At 42.4% G+C, this 24795-nt stretch overlaps 2 protein-coding genes across 2 annotated transcripts in view; both read left to right on the forward strand.

The window, feature by feature from the left end:
* Nucleotides 1-24795, forward strand: part of LOC115770312 — a 137010-nt gene that overhangs the window by 39914 nt on the left and 72301 nt on the right. The window lies entirely within an intron of this gene.
* LOC115770143 lies at nt 18355-21772 on the forward strand. The gene is made up of 3 exons (XM_030715291.1): nt 18355-18430; nt 18490-19525; nt 19591-21772. The coding sequence occupies exons 1-3, from the start codon at nt 18355-18357 to the stop codon at nt 21770-21772; spliced, it is 3294 nt and encodes a 1097-aa protein (XP_030571151.1).

A 24795-nucleotide genomic window follows, 5' to 3' on the forward strand; every position in this document is an offset into this window, starting at 1 on the left:
GCGGCTGCTGACTCGGAGGCCTCTGCAAAATGCTCACGAGCTCTGAGATGCTTTGCAATCAGCGGCGCGAATACGAAGCGACAGCCGGGGTTCGGCTTCGGCTACCACACGGCAGCAGCAACAGCAACAGCAGCAACAACAACAACAACAATGGGAAGAAGCTACTGCTATAAACAAAAACTACAAACTGGTTGTCTCAAAAGGCAAACAAAACCTAGCAGAAGACGTGCTCTCTAACGGTGGTTGCGCTACGTCTGGCTGGAAGAGAGCATTTGAGCAGCTACTCAATAGCGGAGAGTGGGAGAGAGAGCACGCGCGTGCAGCTTTGAGTGCTTTTAAGAGTTAACAGTGCGCTGTAATGTAAACGCTTAACAGCGCTGTTGTGTATTCTTCACATGAATACACAAATATTATGCGCTGTTACTGCCAGCAAGGCGGCAAAAACTCACTCAATATGTGACGGGGTTGCGCATGCGCGCGCTCGCTCTCACTCCATTTTGTATTTAGATCTTAACAGCTGAGCGCAACGGCAGCTGCTCTCTGCTTCTCTCTCTCTTTCGCTGGGCAAGCGTTACGACATTTGATTGGCTCGATTAACACAATCGGAGCACCTGGTTATAAACCAGTATAACAGCGCACTCACACACACATACACACACGACACACAACCATGCAGTTGAGACGGCACGATCGCTCGTTTGTCGTGTCGCTCTATAAATATAGAGAGCAGCTGGCTATTGCATTGGTTAGAGGGAGTGCGCACTATATAGCGCCGCTTTGCTCGACTAAACGCGAACTTATTTACTCATTTCATTGACCAATGCAGAGCACAGCTTACACACACTCACACATGTGCATACATGCAGTCGTCATATACAAATGAGAGCGCCGCACATCAATGAGAGTGACGACTGATCATGTAGGCGAGTGGCTATGTGTGTGTGAGTGCGCTCGCGTGTGTGTGTTTGCATGTGTAGCAGCTCGGCGGATCAGCTTTGCCAGCCAGCCGTCGCACGTGGGCGTGGTCTATTTATGCAGCTCAACTGTTGCTATGTATCGATCGATACTTGTGTGTTGCCCCCCTTACCGCTTTTCCAGCCCACTGCCACCCCTTTTACTCACGTTAGCTCTGCTAGCGTTGTTTTTGCATGCGCACGAACTGGATTCAATTGCCGTTGGCTGGGGCAACACTCACGCGAGTTTGTTAGTTAGTTAGTTAGTTTGGGTTAACTTCCCCATTGCTAACGGTGTTAAATTGACATCTGGCTGCCCGCCCCACCGCCTCATCGTCTGGCCACGTAGCAGCGCCATCTTTTAGCCATTTGCAGTTGTCAAGCTGTCATAGTATTGATCGTTAAATGCGTTATCTGTTGATAGCCATAAGACATTTTATGATATTAGTTGCATTGTAAACAGCACTATCCCACAACAGAAACACTAGAAACACTTGAAACACCAGAAACACTTGTTCAGCATGTCTCCTGCTGCCTTTGCAGATCCTCCAATTGCCAGTTAAAAGATGAATGTAACATAAAGTCGCTCGTATTTATTGTTATATTTTTAGCTAATGAGCTGTTTATCGAAACAAGCTAACTAATGTAAATTCGATTGTGAGAAACTGCTAAGAATTTCTCTAAAAAACGAGTCGATAAAGGAATGTCACAGAAAATTCCCCATTAAATAAAGTTTGAATGAATTATTTGAGCTGTTTTAGAAATGCATTGCCAAATATCCTTGCTTAACAATAAGTAGTACAAATATCTAAGCATTTGCCCTCGTCTAGTAAATATAATTGTATATAGATATTTTGTATTGATAAGTATATACATAGTCATTTCGTTCATTTGTTATTTCACTACTCCTTTCCTTTTCAAAATATTACCATCATAGTTTCTACCTAGAAATTTCTATTGTTTGCCCCTTTCCAAAAGTCACATTTCGATCGCTTGGTTCACAATGAAACATTGGCAGATGTTCGCCAAGTTCTTGTTTCATTAGGGGCGTGACGCCAGCAACTATCGCTGCATCAGCACCAATAATATTCCCACTAACTGAAAAACTTTACAGAAGTTAATCCAATTTGTCGAGTTTTATGATATGGCAACCCGCAAAAACCCGCAACTCGTTATCATGTGTTTGTTTTCTAACCCTTTTTCGCAGCACGAAAGAGGAAGGAAATCGAAGTCGAAACACTGCGGGCTGCTACAGTCAACGCCCCGAAAACGAAACTGAGAATCGAGGATTGCAATTGTGACTGTCTGAGTCTGTCTTTAACAGGGGGTGTTTAAACCCATTACGTTGCGTGCAAGGCACAAGAAGTCGTTGCAAATGTGCATAGATATCTGGAGAGTTTTTCTCTCTGTGATTTTCGGCGCTGCGGTTGCTCTTGCGGTTGCCCTTTGAGCTACCTTTTTTGGCAGGACAACACCCACGCACACAAAAGGACATTCGCTTTGGTTGCCTTTGACAAATTTTCATGCTTTAATTTTCAAACTGTTTGTGACATTTGCATATGGCGTGTTTGTGTGTGTGTGTGTGTGTGCGCTGTGTATGCCCTGATGTCCTAGCTAATCCTTGCTGAGCAACAGATAATCCCTTGCAATTGTTTGCTTGATTTGTTTGTTATGGAACTCGCTGCCGCTGTTCCTGTTGCTGCTGCTTCTCCTTCTGCAGAAATGCTCGCGCATCCTTTCAGCATTGAATTGCTTGCCTTGGACAGGGTATCGCCCCTTTTTGGTTACACTTTAATGCGTTCTAATGTATGTGACTTTTGGGCACAGATCCTCAAAAACGTGCCTCAAACATTTGCCGACGCCGTCCGTTGAAGTGACTTGCGAAAATTTAGTTGGCCCATTGTCCTGCGCCAATCAGCAATCATCAATCATTTGGCTGCTCAATATAAATATTTCTGCCGAAATTAGGTTAAAGGCTTGCCAAAAAAAAGGGGGTCCAAACGACAATGCCAGCCGAATTCTGTATTCGATATGCTGAGTTCCAGTTTTGAACTTATGTCATGACAGAAAATAGCTGGAAATGCCTTCTCCTTAGCCACCATATCTGTTCCACTGCATGAGTGTGTGCGTGTGTCGAGTGTGTATGTGCGAGTGTGTGTATACAATAAATTAATTATAAATGCATTAATCACTGCCAAAAACTTTGACAAATACTGACATGAGCGTTCGTCGTTCATTTCGTCTCGTTTCGGTTCGTCTCGTCTCGTTTCGTTTCGTTCTTTGCCTCGCGCGCGCGTGAAATGAAAACAAAAATTTAAAACACGTTTTCGCGCTTATTTCTGACTAATTTATGCGTTCGATTTGTCCGTTGTCTTCCAACTGAGCTGATCATTTAGTTACACAGTTTCGTCTTAATTATACCCTATAAAGAACACTCGAAATGGGGCCAAAATGTGTAACCAGGGCAGATCGAGCAGTTATTTTATCAATCTTGTTTATTTGATTTGCTTTACGCATATACATTCCAATGGAAATGTGTTGGCTTAATAGGATTTAGATACCAGGGTCATGGAGAACTGCAATATATTTCCATCAGAGTAAAATGCTAAATTTAATCTGAGAGACCTACATTCATTAAATTATTACCCAAGTAATGGATCTTCTGATTTATTTTGGAATGCTTCAAATCATGTTAAAATTGCCAACAGGTTCGCTTTTTGTAGGGTATCTCTTGATCATGCCCAACTGCAGTGTATAATTATTCGTTTCTCGTTGTGCAAAATGCCACAGGTTTGTTGTTGTTGTCGTTGTCGGTTATTTTTTTTCATTTCTGATTTTGATTGAAAGCCTCAAAAATTGATTTCCACCTTGCGGCATTTGGATGCTCTTTGGCATGTTTCACATTTGGCAGCTTTGTGCCGTATGCAAATGAGATCATTGATCTGTTTTGGTATCGATTGCTTTTCAGAATACATCGAGCGTGCCACAGAAAACCAAAAAACTTGAAACCAAATCATATTTGACCCTTAGGGGTCGCGCATGCCAATAATGAAAACCGAAACCGAAACCGAATCCGTAACCGAATCAGCTAAACAGAAATGTTAATTTCCTGTATACAAATATTCGTATTTATGAAAAATGTAAGCCACTTGCTACAAAAGTGGACTCTTCTATTTTATACCCTTGCAGAGGGTATTCGAATTAAGTCACATGATGTGTAATACATGAATATAGTCATATATTTTTAATCAGAATCAATATAGTTTTCAGTATTGCTATCGTCACGATATTGTGCAGAGATTCCTTATTCTGTTGCAGGCTGGATTAGAGCTAGAGTTTATTAGTTCTGTTTACATTCTTGCTTATATCATATATATATATCACAATCAGTTGCACTATTCTCGTAACATATCTGTAAAGTCCTAACAAATCTTTCTACTCTTTCTTTCTTTCTGATAAGCTCAGATTGGAGCATTAGTCGATAAAAGCACATCTATGCTATATGTCTGCAAGGGAATCAAATCTTCGGCTTGCCGGTATTAATTCTTGTCTTTTTCTTTATGGGGGATTTCTTTTTGGTCAAGTTTCGCTTTGTTTGCTGAGACCGTTGGACATATTTTCCAGTTTTTAGTGGCGCGAATTTGAATTTAATAAAATTAATTTATGTTTGTCAATGTATTGAGGCTGCTGCATTCGGACATTGATAAATTGATAGATCGGATTTGACTGTGGCCAACAAATTGCTCCAAAATGCGAAGACACACATTGATATTTTTGTTATGACAACATTTACATGCCACACGATTGCCAGAAAGCTTAGCTTATTCCATATTTTATGGCTACAACCGGTTCGTAATGAGCTCCCTCCCGCCGCCCTCTCCAGCCCAACCTAGCCCAGCACGCTGGAAACACTACCGTAAATATTGTGATCAAACGGCAAGAACAGCTTCCGTGCGCATCGCATCTGATGGGAGCCCATTTCCATTTCCCTCCACGGGCGCTACACAAAAGTTCCGCATTGTTGTGGAATATGGAAAATATTGGGCGTGTATGTCATAAAAAAAAGACGCGCTTAAATACTTATTTAACAATTGTTCAACACTCTTATTTTCTTCTTTTATTTATTTTGTTTTTTGGTGGGTCTTTGGATCTGTGGGAACCCTGGTACCGTTGACATCACACATCGGTCAGCTCGGACCGATTTCAATGCGTAATTGTAACGTCTTTGTGGTTGTTATTAACACCTAAAGCCGCCAAGCTGCCAAATGGACTATGAAGTTGCCCCCAAAAAGGTGTTTCACCTCGCCGAACCGAGCAAACAAAGCATTTGCCTCATATGGAAAGATCTGTTGCTCTCCTTATGTACTCCACGTATGGAATTTCGTGAATTTATGCATAATGGATGTACATTAAATTCATAACTAAACAAATGAATTTCACATTCAGCACACACACACAAATGATATGGGACCTTCTCCCAGTGCCTGCCGCCAAACAACGATATGCTGTGAAATAAGGCAAGTTTTAGTTGAGTTGAGTTCAGTTCAGTTCAATTCAGTTTGGCAGTTGTTTTCGGTTTTAGTGGGTCATAAATGGAAAGATTTTTCACAGCTGATTGTGAGAAATGTGCTCGACTGAATGCCCCAGCACTGTGGAATAGTCTCCACAGTTTCAGACTCAAACCCCAGTGCCAGGTTCCCAGTTTGGCCGCGGGGCCTAATTGTGATCTTCGGTATAAGATGCTGTTTATACCCTATACCCAATACTCGTATGAGGCATGCTAGCAGCATTTTATGGGTTAGACAGATTCTGTTATGGTCAGCATGTTCTCTGAGATCAACGACTTTTACCTATTTATTTCTGTTAAGCACGACTTTCAACTCCTTTAAAAAACACAGCTGCCTTTACCCGGTTGGAAACTATATTCATTTTACAATCAATTTAAGTTTAACCAATTTAGAGGGTATCTGCTAGTCAGTATGTGTGACACACTCCCAAGTTCATTATGAATTTGGTTATGTGAGAAAGTAGCTTCGTATGTTGTTGGGGTAATAAAAGCCCATGTCTGAGGACTTTGAGCTTCAAAGTGGGGCGTCTCTTTAGCACCAGCGGCACCTGCAAACGCTGCTCTGCAACAGCACCTCTTACCCGCTGGCTGGCATAACAGATCATTCCGAAATGAATCATATATCTAAGCCAGAAACGTCTACCATGACTGCCAAATGGTGCTAGAAAGAGGCGTTTGCGCACCGATAATAAAACACATGAAAATGTATAAATCAAATGAAAAGCTGCTGCAATTCAACTTAAATATTATTAAATTTTCCCTGCTTAGATGCAGATGCGCATGAAATGAAAAAAATATGTGAATCAAATGAGAATACGCTATCCGACTGGTAGATACCCAGTGCTCGAAAGAGATGCACTTGCGTGTCAGGTAAATAAGTATAAAGGCAGCAATCCGATCCAATCTAATTGTTATTAGTATACCTGATATAATTTATGATATAATGAATTGCAACAAGAATGAAAGTTGATGAGAATGGTTGCAAACCCACCCTGCGCTCATTTATGCAAAAAATCAGGATTACGAACTAAAACTTAAGGCAAGGCATAAGTTTAAACCTTGAACATAACCAGCAATGGCTTATATATTTAAAGCTGATTCGAAATTCTGGATATGAAACAGTCAAGTATATCTTTACTCCGTAAAAAAGTGGTTGGTTCTAGCATCTTTCAAGTTTCTGAACAGTTGAAAATAAGAAAATATTCTGAAATTCAGAAATATAATAAAATGTTGTTTAAAAATTATAAGTAATATTCGGAGTTCAATGAGAACATCTTAAAAACAAATCCGTATTAGAATATTTTTTAGATGCCTTCGCCTTTCTATTTAAGTATTTTGTACAGCCATGTGAGCACTCTGATGTCTACAGGGTATATCGTGTATATGTGCATATATCCAATTTGAAAGGTCTATTGAGAAAATATTGTTTTAAATGTGCACAGCGCTGAACTTGACCCAATGATATTTAGTTAGGCATTGCGGCACTGCCATGCTATGCCATGGAAGCCTGATCTTGGTCTAAGAAAGTGCCACCACCACCAACAGCAGCACCACCAGTTCCCAGGTTGCGGTGGCTGACAAATGACTAAGGTCGTATGCGGCCTTTGTCGAGGGGCGGGTTTAGTTTGGACGGGCGGTAAGAAGGTCGACGCTGCCTCTGACTTGTCTTGACTCGACTCGACTCGACTTGACTTGACTTGGGTTGAGCTGACTCCAAGTCTGACTCGGATGCATCACACACAGCTGCAAGCTGTGGCTGGGACGTCATCGCTTGACTTTAGCAGGTGTTCCGCTAGACAAAAGATGCACCAAGCAACAACAAAAACAACATCAACAACATCAACAACAACAACAACAAATTGAAGCTGTTGATGCGCACGAATTCCGTTTTTAGCTGCAGCTTTTCGCGCGCTGTTTCCATTTTGTTGCAATAAAATTTTAATAAGATTTTTTATACTTAGAATATAGAAAACATATATATGTACTTATATATGTGTGTATGGGCGACAGTCAATAAAGCTACGCTGCATCGTTTAAAATCGTGATGCAGCTCGACCGTTGCCTCAACACTTGCCCACTTGGCGATCGATCGTTGGATCGCTCGATCGAGCTCCATTTTTGTATTGCTTTGCATTCCCAACTCCTCCGATGCATCGCGATGGCTTCATCTCCGGCCATTTGCACTACTGCCATTGATATTGCCACAATGCTTAAACGCTTAAATGCTTAAATGCCTTATTGTTTATAGCAAAATGCAAATGATTTTTATTTTTTTTTATACGCTCAACGTTAAATGTTGTTAATGATAGTCGCAGTTGTGATCGTCTTGAAAGAGATGCACTTTTGGGTGTGGCGTTGTGTCTATTATAATTTATAATATATTCTCGTAACTATAAATAATAATTGCAAAATCAAAGCCAGCTTCGTTTATGCGTGGAAATAATTGTGAAAAACAGAGATTGTGAATTGAACAGATTTTAGATCCTTTTCGCATTCGTTCGGAAAGTATAAAGAGTTTGTTATATGATTTATGTTTTGTCAATCATTTTATGTCGAATATAATAATGTAAAGGGTACTTAGTGATTGTTTGTCTTTCCATATGTGGTTGTTGAAGAAAAAGTTTTGAACTTGGGACATAAACACGTACATATATACATATGTGGGTCTGAGAAAGTTTAAAGCTTGTAGGGCAACATCCACTGAGACAATTGGGCTGTGTGCATGGTTAAATTCGATATTTATCGGCAATTGGACTGTGAGCGTGGTTAAATTCGATAAATGCTTACTGTGGTCTTGCTAGCTTTGACAGTTTCCGATATGTGATTTGTTAGACCGACAGAGATGGCTATGGTTAAAAAAATTTATAATCTTCTCTATCTCTTTAAATTGACCTCATATTTAGGAATGAAAATTATGAAACAGTCAGCTATTTGTAAAGGAGCAAGAGCCATCCTTCAAATGTTATATTTTTCTATTTGTTATAGAGTTATAGATATTGTTTGATTTGCTTGGCCTGAATCTAAATAAGAAAACTCTTTGTTGATCACTTGTAAATATCAAAATTATGTAGGTAGCTTAATTATTTTCTGACTTCCAAGAAATCTTCTGCCGGCTGTTAAGAACATTCCCACAAAATGTTTTAAGAACCTCTTCGACCGCATATACAGGGTATCGATATGAAGCGGTTGCTCCTAACTCATACTAAATGATGATGACAGCCTAATTTCAGACATGCTGGGTAATTAAGCGAGACAAGGCTAAGGGCAGGGGTTCATTGGATCGTTGGAACGCACTATCGATCGATCTCTGGTTCGGTTTTTCGGTAGCCCTTGCAATCGCTGGTGGCCTAATGACTGTATCAATGTTTGGCAGTGTGTGGCAACGAGTAGGAGCTACAATTTATGTGCATGTTTGTTTAGCGGCGGACACGCTGCACACTTTAAGTACCGTGTGAGTGAGCATGAAATTGCCGCAGGACTTGGCTGGACTTGGCAGGATGCCAACTGTGCGCAACATATGTTCTGACTTTGAAATTTCCCAAAAAAATAAAAGAACACGACTAATTTCGTTAGTCTACGTGTGCTACGAGTACTTCCTCTAATCGTTGGCAGGAAGTTTGAATTGCGTTTTGTTTTGCGGGCCCGCTGGAAAATTGTTGACATGTGACAGGACTTAGCCAGCAGCAGCAGGCCGACACGAGCATCTAATGCACATTTAAATAAGCCTTTTGTTGGCTTTTTGTTGCCGTCCATTATATGCGGCTCACAAATCCAGCGACTTTTCTCGACTCAGTCGTCGTCGGGCTAAGTACACGCACAGCGGCTTAGCCACATTGGCCAGATTGGCAGATCGGTTAGGACTCTGCTTTTTCTTTTTCTCTGTTTTGGCCAACTCTATGATCCTCTGGGCAACTCCTAATTACGCGCGTGAGCGCTCTAAATGCGGCAAATAGACATTTGTGAGTGGGGTTAGGGGAAATATTGTTGCTTGTTTAGGTCTAGCGACTGGTAATTTCAATTGTTATTATAATTCCTTTATTTTGCTTTTTATTTAAACTAAGCACACACACACACACGCACATACACATAAACATACACAGACATGAAGACACACACGACACACGCACTTCTCGCATCGCTCATCCTGCTATGATCTTTGGCTTAGGCAGGTTTGTTTGCATTTTGTTGTAAATCTTTTTTCATATTTTATATTTCCTTTTTTTTGGCTTGCATATTCCTTTTTTTCTGGCAGCAAGGCGACTTTAATGATTCCCTTTTTCGGCCACGCCCACTCGGGCTATAGCTGGCCGAGTGCCCATCATAAATTAAATTTTCAAACGCGCTCGACCCAAGTGTTGACGGCAACATTTGATGGGCAATGGCAACAGCTGTTTGGCTGCCAGCGTTAAGGGTGTGGGTAGAGCAAAGGACTAGGGAGAGGGCGAGGGGCGACTGCATTGTGTGTGGCCGGCTAATTGAGTGACCAAGCGTGAGGGTCAACAGTTAAAACATATGAAACAAAGCAGTAACAGCAGCAATAGCAGCAGTTAAAATACATCTTAATTGGCAATGGACAGCAACGAACTAAGAAATTTGATATCCAGTGCAGTTTGATGTGGCATAAGAAATATTGCCTGACAATACATATATTAGAAAATTTAGAAGCCTGCGATTTGGTTGCCTTTGTTGGCGGCCGAAATCGTTAATAAAATTGAGAAATTATTAATTTTATCTAAATTGAATACAAAACATTTTGTCGGAATTTGTATATTTACGTTTATTACAAATGTGATTTTAAACTATTAGGGGAACATTTAACATTTTACCATGAGCGAAAAATTGACGCAAAAGTGATGTTTAAAATTAAGAGATGAAAACTGGGCCATGACAAGACCAAAGAATGTTTCTGCTCTAAGCTGCTATTTTTCTCTTCTTCTTTCAGATATTTTTATAATTTAAAAAACACTGCCCCTCCTACGAAACTTTTGCATTTTTGGGTAAGTGCATATTTTAATATGTATGTATCTGTATTTGCATTTAAATGAAGTAAATTTTATGTTAAGGCAATTCAGATTGGGCACGGGCTAAGTCCCAGTAATAATATATTTATAAATATTTATATTTAAATTGTAAAATACAAAGTTTTTATATCTGTTTTAATCTGGGCTATGCATTTGGAAATCATTTTCGAGTAAGATTTTAAGGTGTAGGTCATCAGGTTCGTGAAGTGGTATCGAGGGGGGGTTAGTTAGGCAATAGTATTTATATGTATAATCCGTAATAGTGCGATCATTATAATAGCATCATCGTTTATTTGCAATCATGCGGCACATTGATTAATAAACTGATTATTCATAAACCACAAGAGGCAGCTTCTTGTTAATGAGCCGTGCGATGAGTTAAGCCTGCGCTTCTATTCGGGCTTCGGGGTGATAAATTTTCGTTTCGTGTGAAGTTTGATAGCTGAGGTCATGCCGTGGATTTATTTCCATAGCTCATATATCATGCGGGCCCAACGAGTTATTAACGGGGCGGTAGCTAACACCTGCGTATTAGCTGAATTTCCGCATTGCTTGCTCTTACCCCAAAGTCCAAAAATCAAACTCAATATCACAATCAAAACGAAACGAAACATCCACGTCCATATACACAGTCGGCGCCCAGTCACTGCCCCAGACATTGACCCAAAAATATGATGGAAACGAACGCAATGTACGATCCAATCAGTTATAAGCACGTTATGATATATTTTCTCTTTTTCCCCCGCCAATAATAAATCAAATGTTTTGTATATGATGACTTGGCGTGGGAATTGAAAACAGCGAAATAGTTTTAATATTGAAAGGTGAGCAAACAGCATCTACCAAATCAGGAACAGAAACAAAAACAAAAGGTAATCAATTAAATTTCTTATCATTGTGGTGCATCTCGAGTTTGAAAATGAAATGGGCGCCACACAAAACAGACTAGAATAAGCTGGCAGGTGAGATTGCTGGATGCTGCAATACCCTAGAAAGTAACAAGAGTAAGACATATGAGATACAAATGCTCATGAATTGTTTGAATAATCATATTCGCCTTACCAACTGTATAAGCCCTTTGTGGCTCCTATTGCAGGGTATTGATATTGAAAGTGTTTTTCTTAAATCACGAATTACTTGTAAGCCTTTGGAATTGATTTGTTTGGTTTTGGCAGGAAATGTTGAAGTTTGAACTTGCGCACACTCGAATTGGAAACAAGCTCTTCCAAGTCTGAATGATTGAAAGTGCAATTACAAATCATTGACAGTTTGTTGTACTAATTTCGAGAGAGACAGAGAGAGAAGAGAGCAAGATCTAGATAGATGGTAAACGAAAAGGCGAGGGGTGGGCTGCTTTGGGCTCATCAATCATGTTTACAAGCAAACAAACCATCTAGAGAATACGATCCTGCAGACAATGCAACAAAATTATATCATGTGTTAAAAGTTATGACGGATCATCGAAGGTGTAAAGTGTCTGAGGGGTAGCAATGACCGTTTTTTTTTTTTTTTTGCACAGCTTGACTTTGAAGCTGTGCCACAATGCTCCGCTCCCCTCCCTGACGTGCATCCACTTTCCAATCATTACTCATCAGAGTTGACGACGCATTGTTGATGGGATTTCCGCTTTTGAAGGTGTAGCAACAAATACAAAAATACAGAATTACAAAAATACGAATATACAAAAAACGCCCAATCAAAACGAGCCAAACAAAAGGATCGTTCAATATTTTTGATTCCATATTGACAGGCGGGCATACAAATTGCTTGATGATGCGCCCAGACACTCAGTTAGCCAATCGCACGTTGTTGTTGTTGTTATAAATTAGCTCAAACTTCGTATACACAATGCAACACGGCCATCAATCATTAAAAGCCGAAAAGAAGAAAAAAATAAAAATAAAAACAAATACCAACCGAATGCGCAGTTTAAAAAGACAGTTCGTTTAACAGCCTCTAGCGATAAGTACGAAAAGTACGAGCTGAGGTTGGCTGAATCTGGCATCTGGTTTGCTTTAAAATGCCCACTTAGTGTCCAAATATGGCAAAGATGAGCAGTTCAAATGTCAGTGAAGTCTTGTTCCAGCTGCATCTTGAAGCCTTCATCTGCAAAGTGCGCCACCAACATCTTCAGCTTTTTGCTAACCTTAATTGACTTTACGCAAGAATCGAAAATATATATATGTGTATAATGCTGAGAGAAGACTAGAAAATTATCATGCATTGTCTATCGTTTTGCTGTCAAAGCTCAATATCTGTGACTATCAATTGTTTTCACATCTGAGTTATCTTTTTAATTTCGCGCAACGCTCCATGCTCCACGCTACATAATTTCAACTTGCAGTTGGCCTGACCCGGGTCAAAGTTGAGAGTGCCATGTGTGTGCGCCGCGGCGTTGTTGCTGTTGTTTTCCTAGCTATTTGCTGGACTAGACCCGGCTCTCGGTGCTGCTCAATGCCCACATTCAACGCTGGCCATGTGTGTAAGTGTATGTCGCGTGTTTCATTAAGGCGACAAACAACAAACCTCAACAGCAGACCCAGACCCGGCCTCAGATTTCCAGCGATGATCATCGGCGTCGTCGTCGGGCATATTGTGACCTCAAAAATTGCGAAAAAATAACGAACGTGCGGTAAAAGCGTCGCCAAAGGAACACTCAAAAAAAAGCTTCCATTAAAATTGCATTCTAATTCTTTCAAGAAATATTCCTTCCTAGCATATTACTGTCCAAATAGCTATAAATGTAATTTAATATCCAGAAGTTGTGAGAGGCTCAAATAATTTAATCTATTTTTTTTTATCCTTTTTGTGACTTGTTTTGCCAAAAATGGGCCAACTATTTTGGCTATAACATAACAGCTAATGTATATATCAAATGGGCACGTTTAAGTTTATTTATCTACCAAATGCAAATTAGATTAAGTTGAGTCTAAGGAAGTTTCGGTGAAGTTCGATAAGTATTCCAAATGATCGAAAGTTGCTAAAAATCTTCCAACTATATAATATTTATGCAATATAAGAAAATCTTGTTGTAAATCTGACTCCAACTAGAAAAGTCATAGGAGAAAAGGGAGTTTCCTTATACACAGCATACTCTTTTTCTGTATTTAGATTCAAGTAGCTCATCAATTTCTTACAGTGCACACTTACTGCCTCAGATGGAGGCAAACCTCAGAGATGGCCTGGCCAAAACGGCTGGGGCAGCCTCCCAGTTTTTGGCTTTGGCCTGTGTGTGAGTGTGTGTGATTGTTGCGCTGGTAGTTACGTTGCGCATTGTAGACGCGATGTGCCACACCTGTTTCATGTTGCAGGCTCTGGCTGAGGTTGAGGCTAAGACTCCACGGACTGTGGACAGACGCAGGAGAACCAGCCGCTGAGCCAGCAGCCTTGTGAGAATCTTTTTTGGTTTGCCGTGTATGTGTGCACAACAATTTTTGGTCTCTAACTGACCTTAGAGCTGTTGATGTTGCAGTTGTTCTTGTTGTTGCTGTTGCTGTGGCTGGTAACGCATTTCTTTTACTGCTAGGCGGTGTTGGTGGCTGATAATGATGGACTGTATTAACCGTTAGCTGGCTGCCTGCCTGAATGCCTGGCTGCCTTAGCTGCTTGGCTAGCTGTACGACAACTCTGGCAATCAGTGGACATTTTGATATTTGTTTTTTTTTTTGTTTCTGTCTTGGTTTTTGGGAAAGACATTTTATTCGCTGGCCCCCAACGCTTTCACTCTTTGGAGCTTGCCAAAGCTCGCATCAGTCCCTACCCTACGCCAAAACCATTTGAACTTGTCAAGGCTAATCAGTTTTCCTTTCATTTAGCCAGACGTTTACGACACCGACGTTGATGCATGGCCATGTCAGAGCCACAGTTCAAGCGACGATCACCAACAACAAAACCACCGAACAACAAAAACAAACAGCAACAAGCACTCTTTGTCGCAATTATCAAAAAGCGCGCAAATTTTCACACGCGGCCTATCATGGCACATTGCTGAGGCATCTAAGTTGTCCACACATCAGCACTAATTACGGCTCATTATAGTGACCAAAGTGTAGCATGTTGTCAGCTGGAGGACAACAGCAACAGCCCCGCTGACGATCAACGACAACCAGCGACAACAGCGACGAGTGGCAACAATTACAAGCCGCAACAGGCGCATTGGGCTCCAACAGCTTTGAGCCGAACCTCAGTTGCACTTATAGAACTACTCAAGGGATTATTCAAACTTAACTCTTCAGAAAGGTATTGCCTGATGCATCTGATGAATGGAAAAGTTAGTTTCTAATAGAATGATATAATATTCGGTGGGAAGACAGTACTAAAATCCTTGAAGAACTTCCTAAGAAGTTTTATAATTCCCTGATCATAGAATAAAGTATTTAATAGCTTCGGAAGTTATCTGAAATAATAGTTTTTATTGAGATGAATCTCTTACTTATCCTAATATCTGGATATATTCTTCTTCCATTTAATTATTTCTTCTAAGTCTTCGCTATTCTTGACAAAAGGTTATAGTTCGCAAGCGCTTCTTGCGCGAATTTAAAAAGTTTAGGTATAATTTCTAATCAAAAGGCAGCTTCTCTTATTTCTTTATTCCACACATACGACTATAATTCGCAAGCGGTGGTTGTGTTAATTGAATGAGGTTTAAGTTATAATCCAAATCTTATCTAAATACTTTGAAAGTAATTTACAGTTGTGATTCTAACTCTTCATTACAAGCTGCATGTCTAAGTGATTAGACTCGATTAGACTACTGCGACTAATGCGACTCGTGGCGCAGTCAGAGAGAGATCTGAGGCAGGCATCTAAACACCTGACAGTTGTTGGCGAGTGTTGGCGCTACAATGTGACCAACAGACAGTTGGTCAGATTGCTGGTCGTTGTTGTCATTGTTATTGTTGCAGTTGTTGTTGACGTCTCTGAACGTTTTGTCTGGCTAACCATTTTTGGCAGTGACGACGACGCCAGGTCTGCGATCTAACTACATAAATTGAAAGTAACAAAGAGAACGCGGTAAGGTTGCAACACCAAAAGCAAATATTGTATTGGCAGAAATTCTGTGGCACATGCAAGAGCACACGAACAAAAGCCAAAAGTGTCGTCTTAACAATTAAATTCTTCAGTTATAAACTGACAACAACAACATGAAAAACACTTTAACCTGTTGCTGTTTACGAAACTCACACACCAAATGTCAATTGAGTTGAAGAGCCAACGAGCCGGTCTTCAATTAGCTTAAGATACGCCGAACGATCGATAGTTGGTTGATGATGATATTGTGGCCAGAGCTGAAAGCCATTCAATGGCCAGTGTGCCCAGCTTTTCGTGTAAGTGTATGTATCAATTGTACGAAACTCTCACTTGAGAATTTATAAAGTTGTTGTTATTTCACATGCGATACCCAAAACACTTGGGAAGATCGTTCAAATTTACGAGTGTTGACGAAAATATCGCCAAGAAACCCTTGAAAAACTGTTGAAGGAGGAGCAGAAGAAGACGAGGAGTAGCAGACCTAGACGATCGTAAAGTCATCGCTTGTTGTACCTCGTTCAAAGTTCGTGTCAACATCATCAGTTTTGATCAATATGTATTGCATATCCAAGAGTGTGCTGGCTCTGAAGCTCGTACTCGTACTCGTCGAGCTGAGCTGAGCTGCCCTGCCATTTAAACGGTTACGCTTACAGGTCCACTCGCTCCCAGATCCACTTGCACTCCCACTTCCACTCCCACTCCCACTCCCATGGAGTGCAGTGTGCCTTTGGGGCCCGATCGTGTTTGGTTCGTCTATGATCGTCATATAGTCGACAAAAATATGGTAAATTACAATTATTAGGCATTTGGCTTGTTTGTTTATTGATCGCCGTATTGAGGTTATACACTAAATGATACATCGAACGATCGATCGATCGATCGATCGCTAGCTCGATCGTACAATCGATCGAATAGAGCGATCGAATGCCCGCTGATCGTTCAATTGATGATTGCTGCTCGGACACCAAGTGAAAACCGCTGTAGAAATCTTGTCCAAGATGTATGAAAATTGCTGCCTAAATGGCTGCCATAAGACACGATCATTTTGTCGAATTTGTCGAATACTTTTTAGCCTGATCACTGATCACCGATCGCTTGTTCACTTTCTTTGGGAAAGAGTGGACACGGCACAAAACCTGATCGCATTGGTGACATGTGTACTGCTGCTGCTGCTGCTCAACTGTTGACCTAGCTCGTAGCAATTATCATCTTCAGTCATGATCAATGCTGCACAGTGCCCGATTCCAAGAGCCTGTCCAAGTTCAAGTCTAGTTAAGTGACGCCCTAAGGCGAACACGGGTGACGGGGCATAGCGTTGGCTGCGACCCTGTTTAAGTTTATAAAAACTCATTATAATGTCTTATAAATGCACTTGTATCAAGTGGGATTTCTTGATTGCCGTACCGTCCATAGCATCGCTCTACACTGATCCGTTTTGCTCTGATCTTTTTTTGCTGCCTTTGCTCTGTGTCTTTGATATTCGTTGTTGTTGTTGTTGCTGTTGTTCTGGTTGTGTTTGTTGTTGTTGTTGTGGTGCAGCAACTGCAACCGCCTGAGTTGAGCTCGGGCTCCCATGCTCCTCAGCGTCATCGTCGGACTTAGACACATAGTTCGCTCAAGATCATAACATGACCTTTTGACTGGCAGTGATTTCTACGCCCACGCGTATAAACCAGACCCAACAGCAACAAAACAACAACAATAACAACAGCAACAACAATGAGTCTGGTTAACTTTTGCTGTGGCTTTTGTGGTTTATGTATGTTTATGGAAAATGGGTTATGAGATATTTCTTCCTTTTATCTTTGGCCATTTCTATTTGACCATGGGAAATAAAGTTTTGTAAGTCAGGCGCTCAGGTAGGTAGGTTGTACTACTCTTAATCGAGTTGCATTCCTTAACCGCAACGAAGGACGTTCCGCATCTGACACCTACGCCTTTTTGTGCTTTTGCCCTGACTTTTGTTCCACTTGATAATGACCCCAGTGCCTGACTTGTTGCTGCCCAAGCGATTTATTTGCATAGTTAACGAATTCATCTAATCAATAAAAACGTTAACTAGCCTGCCCAACACGCACATATATTTACCCACATGATATATATGCAAATGTCTATTTGCGCGCGCCATTCGGGATTATTTTTGGTATAAGAACTACCCGAAAAATGTGAAAACAACAGACAACAGGCGTTTCGCACGCGAAACCCTTCTGACTGCATTAACCCACTGCGAGCGGAGTGCAAGGACTTTTACCCCGTCATGCCTTTTCTTTTATAGTCATTGGGCTACGTTTTAATGCTCTATTATGGGAGTTCTGATTTGCTCAAGCAATTTGTGGGATAGTTTAAAATAGGAGAGGCCCGTTTTGTATTAAGAAGTGTAAATTATGCATAAGGCTGCAAGGCTAATATTTTGATTGCATATAATTGATGCAAATAATTATTAGTAAATTAAATATTACATATGTAGAAAATGTATACAGAAAATGTAAAAGGGTATTTAAACGTATGCAAACCACACAAAATTCTTGTTACTTGTTTGTTTACACGTACTGGTTGCCAGGGCAACTCTGGCAGGACATTCCAATGCAAAACAAATCGAATTTCGCTTCAGTGTCGCGAGTTTGATGGAATTTTGTTGAGTTTCTCACATTCAGTACTTGCCCTAGCCTTGCCCCGTTGTGGTGTCCAGCTCAAGTGCGCCGTGTGTGTGTGTGTGTGTGTGTGTTTGAGTGGGTAAGTAGCTGACCTCAGTTGTCAGGTGCAATGAACTAAGTGGATAGACATGATTACGGGGCCGGAAGCTAGACAAACGCATAGGTTGTTGGACCTAAAGAAACAACAATGGGCTAAGGAGCGAGGTGGGTCCAGAAAGCTCGAAATGTTTTTGCAAAACAGTTAGCCTTCTTCTTCTTCCCAGAGGAAATCGCGCGCATGGATGAGATGTATCATCATCATCACCAGCATACTTCATCCACGTCGCACCACAAAATCGAACGCACCTCCATACGCACCTACTACTCGAATCTTGATCTCAGTCAGAGCTCATCGAATCAAACCTCCAGTCATGCCCGCCAAGCGGCCGGACAGCCCATGCAGCAGCTGATTGTGCGTCCACCCGTCGCCGCGAACTATCGACAAATGCAACGGCAGCACAGTCAGGATTATATGAATCAGGTGGAGCGTTATATCGATGATCTGGATGTCGATGCCGATGCCGAATTCGAGGATGATGAAATGCTGTACAAGCGCAATCGTCGTGGCAGCTATGCGCCTGGCATGTCCGAGCGGCAGTTGCAGCAGCTGCAGGCGCCAACCGGGCGCTACCCGGAGTTGGTGACCACATCGCTGCAAACGGCCAAGGGACGCATGCAACATCCACAGCAGCAACCGCAACGGCTTAGGAGTCCTAGTTTACCTACCATCAGACAGCGGGAGTATGTAAGGAGACACCAGGAACAGCAGCAGCAGCAGCAAAAGGGGGCCAAACAACTTGGCCAAGTCAATGGCAACGTGAAGGGAACAAACACTGATCCCAGTAACGGCAACATGCCACATCGATTTAACAATCCAAATGCGAGTCAAGCGCCAGCCGGTTGCCAGGAAGAGGACACTTCCGGCTATCTGAGTGATACGCCCAAGAACACACACTCGCCCGATATTTGGTATAACGACGCCGCCAGCCAAAATGGGAGCATTAGTGGCATGGGCAGCGCCAGCCAGGCCGAGGGGAGCGTTGTTAGCGCTGCAGCTGGGAACGTTAGGCGTTTGAGGCGATCGATACAGGGTGCACCTATACCCATGCCCATGCCCCTGCCCATGCCTATACCCACGCCCACGCTCACGCCCACAGTCGTCCCACAAGCGTCCAAGCCGTATGCCATTAAGGGACGATGTGTGCCAGCGCAGCGACCTAGCTATGAGCCACAAGCAGCCGATGGCTACTTGGCAGACGGGTGAGTAATTCAATTTAAACTTGAACTAAGTCCAAGCAGCTAACGGGTTCTCTTCACCTGGGCAGCTGTTGTTATGTGGTTGCGCCTTCTAGTTCCTCAAACATGAGCCTCAGTCGCGATGTATCCACATCGAATACATATCAGGTGCACATCAGCAACACCTCCGAGCAGGGCGATTATTACGTGCACGAACAGCACGAGCGGGATCGGGAACGCGCCCGCTGGGCCAACTACAATGTGCAGCAGCAGCTGGCGGTGCCAGAACCGGGCTGGCTAAATCGCGGCGTTCACGATCTCAAGGATAGCGAGGACGATGTGCAATCCGTGCAATCCTCGTCCACCTATTTGCGTGGTCAGAATGCTCCACTCGACGCGCACACGTTGGCCGAGCGCATGGATAAGAGGCGCAAGGCAGCCGAGTATCACAATGCGATCAAAAAGCAGCTGCATGAACGGGAGCTCATCCGCAAATGGGAGCTGGAGCGTCATCGACAGGAAGAACAGCTGGAGGAGGAGCGCATGCGGAGGCAGAAGCAATTGGAACAGGAGCGTTTGGAGTTCGAGCGTCGTCAGGTGCAGGAGCGCGAGGAGGCACAGAAAAAGAAGCAGCAGGCTATGCTGGATGCCATCGCCCAGGCGGAAATGGCGGCCAAAATGGAAAAACAAAAAAAACGCAAGAATCGTATGCCCTCGAAGGAGCACAGGCAAAGTCAGGACCAGCCCGACAAGCCGGAGTTGTTAAAAGTGCTCTCCGTGGAGGAGGACGATGAGGGGTTGGATCAGCATGTAGAGACTACAGCGGATGCAGACAACAGCAGCCATACGCCACGTGCAGCGCCGCCACCAGCAGCAGCTGCAACAGCGGTACCAGTTTCGGTCACGGAGGAGAAGGTGCTCATCGGCACGCCCATCAATCTACGGCGCACTATTACTAAACCCATCAAGCAGCCAACTGCGGAGGCAACCACTGAACCCGCACCGACATCCAATGGAAAGTCCAAGCCGCAGGCTACATTCGTCAGCGAGGATAAGGAGAACTTGGCGCTGCTCATGCAGCCGGCTACATTAATTCCACTGCCTGTAACCAGCGATATATTTGGACTACAAAATGCCATAGGGAATCTGCAGATCGCCACATACTTTATGCAGCAGCCGCAGATGAAGCCACCCGCCAGCATGGAGCAGAGCTACTCCAAGGCAACTATGACACAGCGCACGGATACGTCCATTTGCACGGAGGATGGCTATCAGGCGGAGAAGGAGGAGGATGAGGAGCTGTTGCATACAGCGCGTTCCGGTCGCACAGCACTGGAAACGGCGAGCGGTTGCTTCTCGCCAGATTCACTGGAGGTGGACATGGCGCACGCGCCAGCCGAGCAGGATAAGCTGGCGCTCATCCCCGTTAAGACGCCACTGCCAGCTGGCGAATCGGCTAGCAGACAACGCACTGATGGATCGCTGCAGGCCGATGTCGAGACACAGACGGAACTGCCGCTAAACTGTGATCTGTGCCTTTTCCATGACAACTTTTACAAGGTGCTTTTGAAGCGTGAAGTGTCCACCACAACCACAACGCAGACGTCGAAGACGCAAACACAGCCGGCCAAGGAATCCGCAGCGGAGAAGGATCACGAGACGACGACAACAACCACAACAACGACAACAACCACATTCAAGGCGAAGAGCAAAGAGAAGGACAAGGACAAGACCAGAAAGACTCACGGCAAGGACAAGGACGCCAACAAAATGGATGATCGACCCAAATGGGGCGTCAACAGGCCCATGGTGCAGTACGTCAAGGCCAGCGACCGAGATCCCTTCTGTCTGCGCAAGAAGAAAAATCATGTAGCCATAGCAAAGCCACCGCCGCGCTCCCAATCAATGGACTCGCGTCTGGACACCGTCGTCGTAGTGCCCGAGGATCAGTTAAGCCAAGGCGATGGTGAAGCCATGCAGCACGAAGAGGAAGGCTTTTTGCTCAAGGCGCGCAACGTTTGCACCGAGATTTTGCCGATCAAAACAGATGAAAAGGGTCGCATTTTCCTGAACTTTCGGGAGGCGAGCGCCATAATGAATGAGGATGAAATCAAGGATAAGTTGAGGCAAAAATACTTTAATTTCGGTCGAATTTTGCCCAGACGCAGCTGGGCCTCGGCCACGCAGCACGGTCTCCCTTTCAGTGTGACCGCAGCAACAGCTACAGCACCGCCGGCCACACTTACAGTCGGTGACTTGGCTGACGATTAAAATCAATATTAAAACTATTAAAAATACACCAATATATTTGTACCAAGTGCACGAACCCAAAATAATGGAACACAGTAGAATGTTTGGAAAATATTTGAATAGATTGGAAAAGAAAATGGAAGTTTATGTCGCCAGCTTTATGAATGTGAAGCTTTAAAAAAGGATTATATATAATACTACGAATTTCTTTTCCATTTGAAGAGGATATAGCTGGAGCGCCTTTTAATCTTCGTCTGCTTCATACAACTGAAGGTGAAAGCTTTCGGCAGCTAAAACTATAACAAAGGAACTTTAGAGCTTTTGTTGCATAGTGTTGCGTTCGCGGCGGCAGCTTAGCAACATCTATTAGCAACATTGTTGCGAAGTTAACGCTGAAAGCTACAAATCACCAAGATGTTGGCTTATTGTTCATGCCAAGTTAGTTCTCTCTCACACACTCATCGATCGGCCAGCAGCCTTGTGCAGGTCCAGGTTCATGCATCAGTCCCAGTCCCAGTCGCAGTCCCAGTTCCAATACCAATCCCAATGCCAGTCTTGAGCTGTTCGTGTTACACTTTCACAGAACTCAAAATGTCGTATTTCACGCAATTTTACGAGCGTTCGCGTAAATTTATGCGAAAAATCATAAATAATAAGCCGAAGGCATAGTCTATAGCATCCATATAGGGGTATACCCCAACGCCTGCTCCCTGCTATAAACAAATTGAATGCTGCTGTGGGGCGTTACTCGAGCCAGAGTTGCCAAGTGGGCGCTGCATATTTCTGTTAATTAACGCATTTTGTGCGTTGTGTAACTATGAGATCTTTTTTTCTTCAGATACCCTGTAAATACAATATACTTAAGAGGAGCAATTAAAGCATAGAAAGAGGTATCCTTGACCCTAAACGAATATTAATAAATATGTAGCTTTGGTAGGAGGCATCGTAGTTTTATAAATATATTATTATCTCAGATATTTTAGAGCATATGATACCACCTTTAAGGAACTCGAACTGATATATCATATTATTGCCATATCATAACGATCCTTAACTAAACAGAGTATCTTTAAGCTGAGCACAATCGACTGTGTGCCGGATTCTTAACATTCGAGCCGCAGGGCCCTCCAGTTCGGGTGTCTTGTTAACAACTGTCTGTCTATTGGATTGTCGAACTGTCCGTCCGTCAGTCGGGGGGACTGTCTTGAGTCTCTTATAACAATGCACAAGCGCTGAAGAATTAATAGCATGTGCTAATGCAAGCTCTCTAGCTGCCGAAACGGAGTCAAGGTGTGTGCTACCCAACAAGTTCAATGGCTCAGTGCCTCGAACCTATTAAGATTGACCTTAGGTTCGTTTTGGGGTTCTCCTTCTATTCTTCTTGGCCAAACAAAGCGCCCAAGATAATGGGGCCTCACACAAAAAAAAAATATAATAAAAAAAGTTCTCATTCGTGTTCTAGTTTCGCAGGCACAAATTTTCGCGATTGCATGTTGCAAGTTGTAGAAGTTGCCACTGATTCGCGAGCCAGAGGCCTCGCGCCAATGTATTTGCAACAATGTCCAATGTCATGTGTGCATACGTTTGTGTGTGTGAGAGTGTGTGTCAATTGTTTGTTTTGGGCTGCTAGTTAGGTAGCCTTGAACGTATGCCAAAATCAAAACACCTTTGACTGCTTGATTAATGACGCAACATTAGAAATTCATAAGCATTAGGCGTCGGTTCTATCTACCTAGATGGTTTTTTTTTCTCTCTGGTCGGTTAGCTCTTAACCCGTTCGAATGTTGTTGCACTCGAAAGATTGTCTAGTTTTTGGGCTGCTGAACCACAAAAGTGACAGCCAGGCCTAAACAAAGGCATAATTAATGACATTGCGGTGACATAATCAATAGAACCGAATAAACACAAACTCTGAAGTGGTGGGCATTAGGATCTCGAGTCGGCGAAATCGATCAAACGGTAACCCAAGAAGTTGCCTAATTTAAGTCGATTTCATTTCGTTTCTCTTGTTTGGCAAAGCGTTAAGTGCGTTCTTGTTTTGTTTTTTTTTTTTTTTGCATGATTCATGATTAATGATCGCAACTGCTCAAGGATGGGTAGACAAAAACCGAATGGTTAGTTCAAGTAGTTGCACATTTTGCAACTGTTTTCGAATTGTTTAGCCAAAGATGATGATGATCCGTTTTGCCTTTAACCATTTGTTTTGACAACTTTCTGCCTACTGACATTTCAGCTGAGATTTTTCGTGATCCAGCTTCTGCTCATTTGTCATTTTCTAGACGAGTGCCCACTGCGCTTGGCTACCAGCTGCTGAGCAGCAACCGAAAACTCTTAAAACTCTGCGAACTCTGGCTGGAATACTGTTTCCTTCTTCGTTTCTTTTGTTTTTAATATGCAGACTGCATTTCTAGTTTGATTTTCAGTTAGTTTTCTTTCTCTTTTTTTTTCTCCTTTTCATTTTTGATGGGTCTAGCCCACCTAGCGCAGTTCCCGAGCGGAAATCACATACGACACAACATAAAGCATAAAATTTCATGCACTGATCAATGAATGTCCATAAATTTTTTTTTAACTTTGTTTGATTTTTTTTGTTTTGTTTTTAGTCTGTCTTATGGTTAATTTATGAATGTCTCTCGCTTATCATGTGAGTTGAATAATTGAAATTGCATTTTATGAGTTTTCTTCATTTTATAATCTTTATATGGCATTTAATCAATCAATTTGTAACATGCTCAGTTGGCTATTGACCTCCGAAAGCTTTTCAAATAAAAAGAGAAATATTTTGCTTACAGTTTTGATTTACTGACTGCTTATTGCTGCGCAAATAATAATTTCCTCGGTAAAGGATTGTAAACATACTTCTCCGGTTTCATATAGTCAACACTTGTTTGCTTTAAGTCTAAAGAAGCGAGAATTAAGTGAATATTTTACGTCTCTTAAGTCCTTGCCTAGCTTAATCTTCGTTAAAATATCGAAAATGTTAGACATTTTAATAGAATACTAAAAACAGGCAGCCTACTATAAGATATTAATACGATGCAACT

This window comes from Drosophila novamexicana, unplaced genomic scaffold (assembly GCF_003285875.2).
Source record: "Drosophila novamexicana strain 15010-1031.04,08,12 unplaced genomic scaffold, DnovRS2.1 tig00004555-arrow-pilon, whole genome shotgun sequence".
In the NCBI taxonomy this organism is placed as follows: Eukaryota; Metazoa; Arthropoda; class Insecta; order Diptera; family Drosophilidae; genus Drosophila; species Drosophila novamexicana.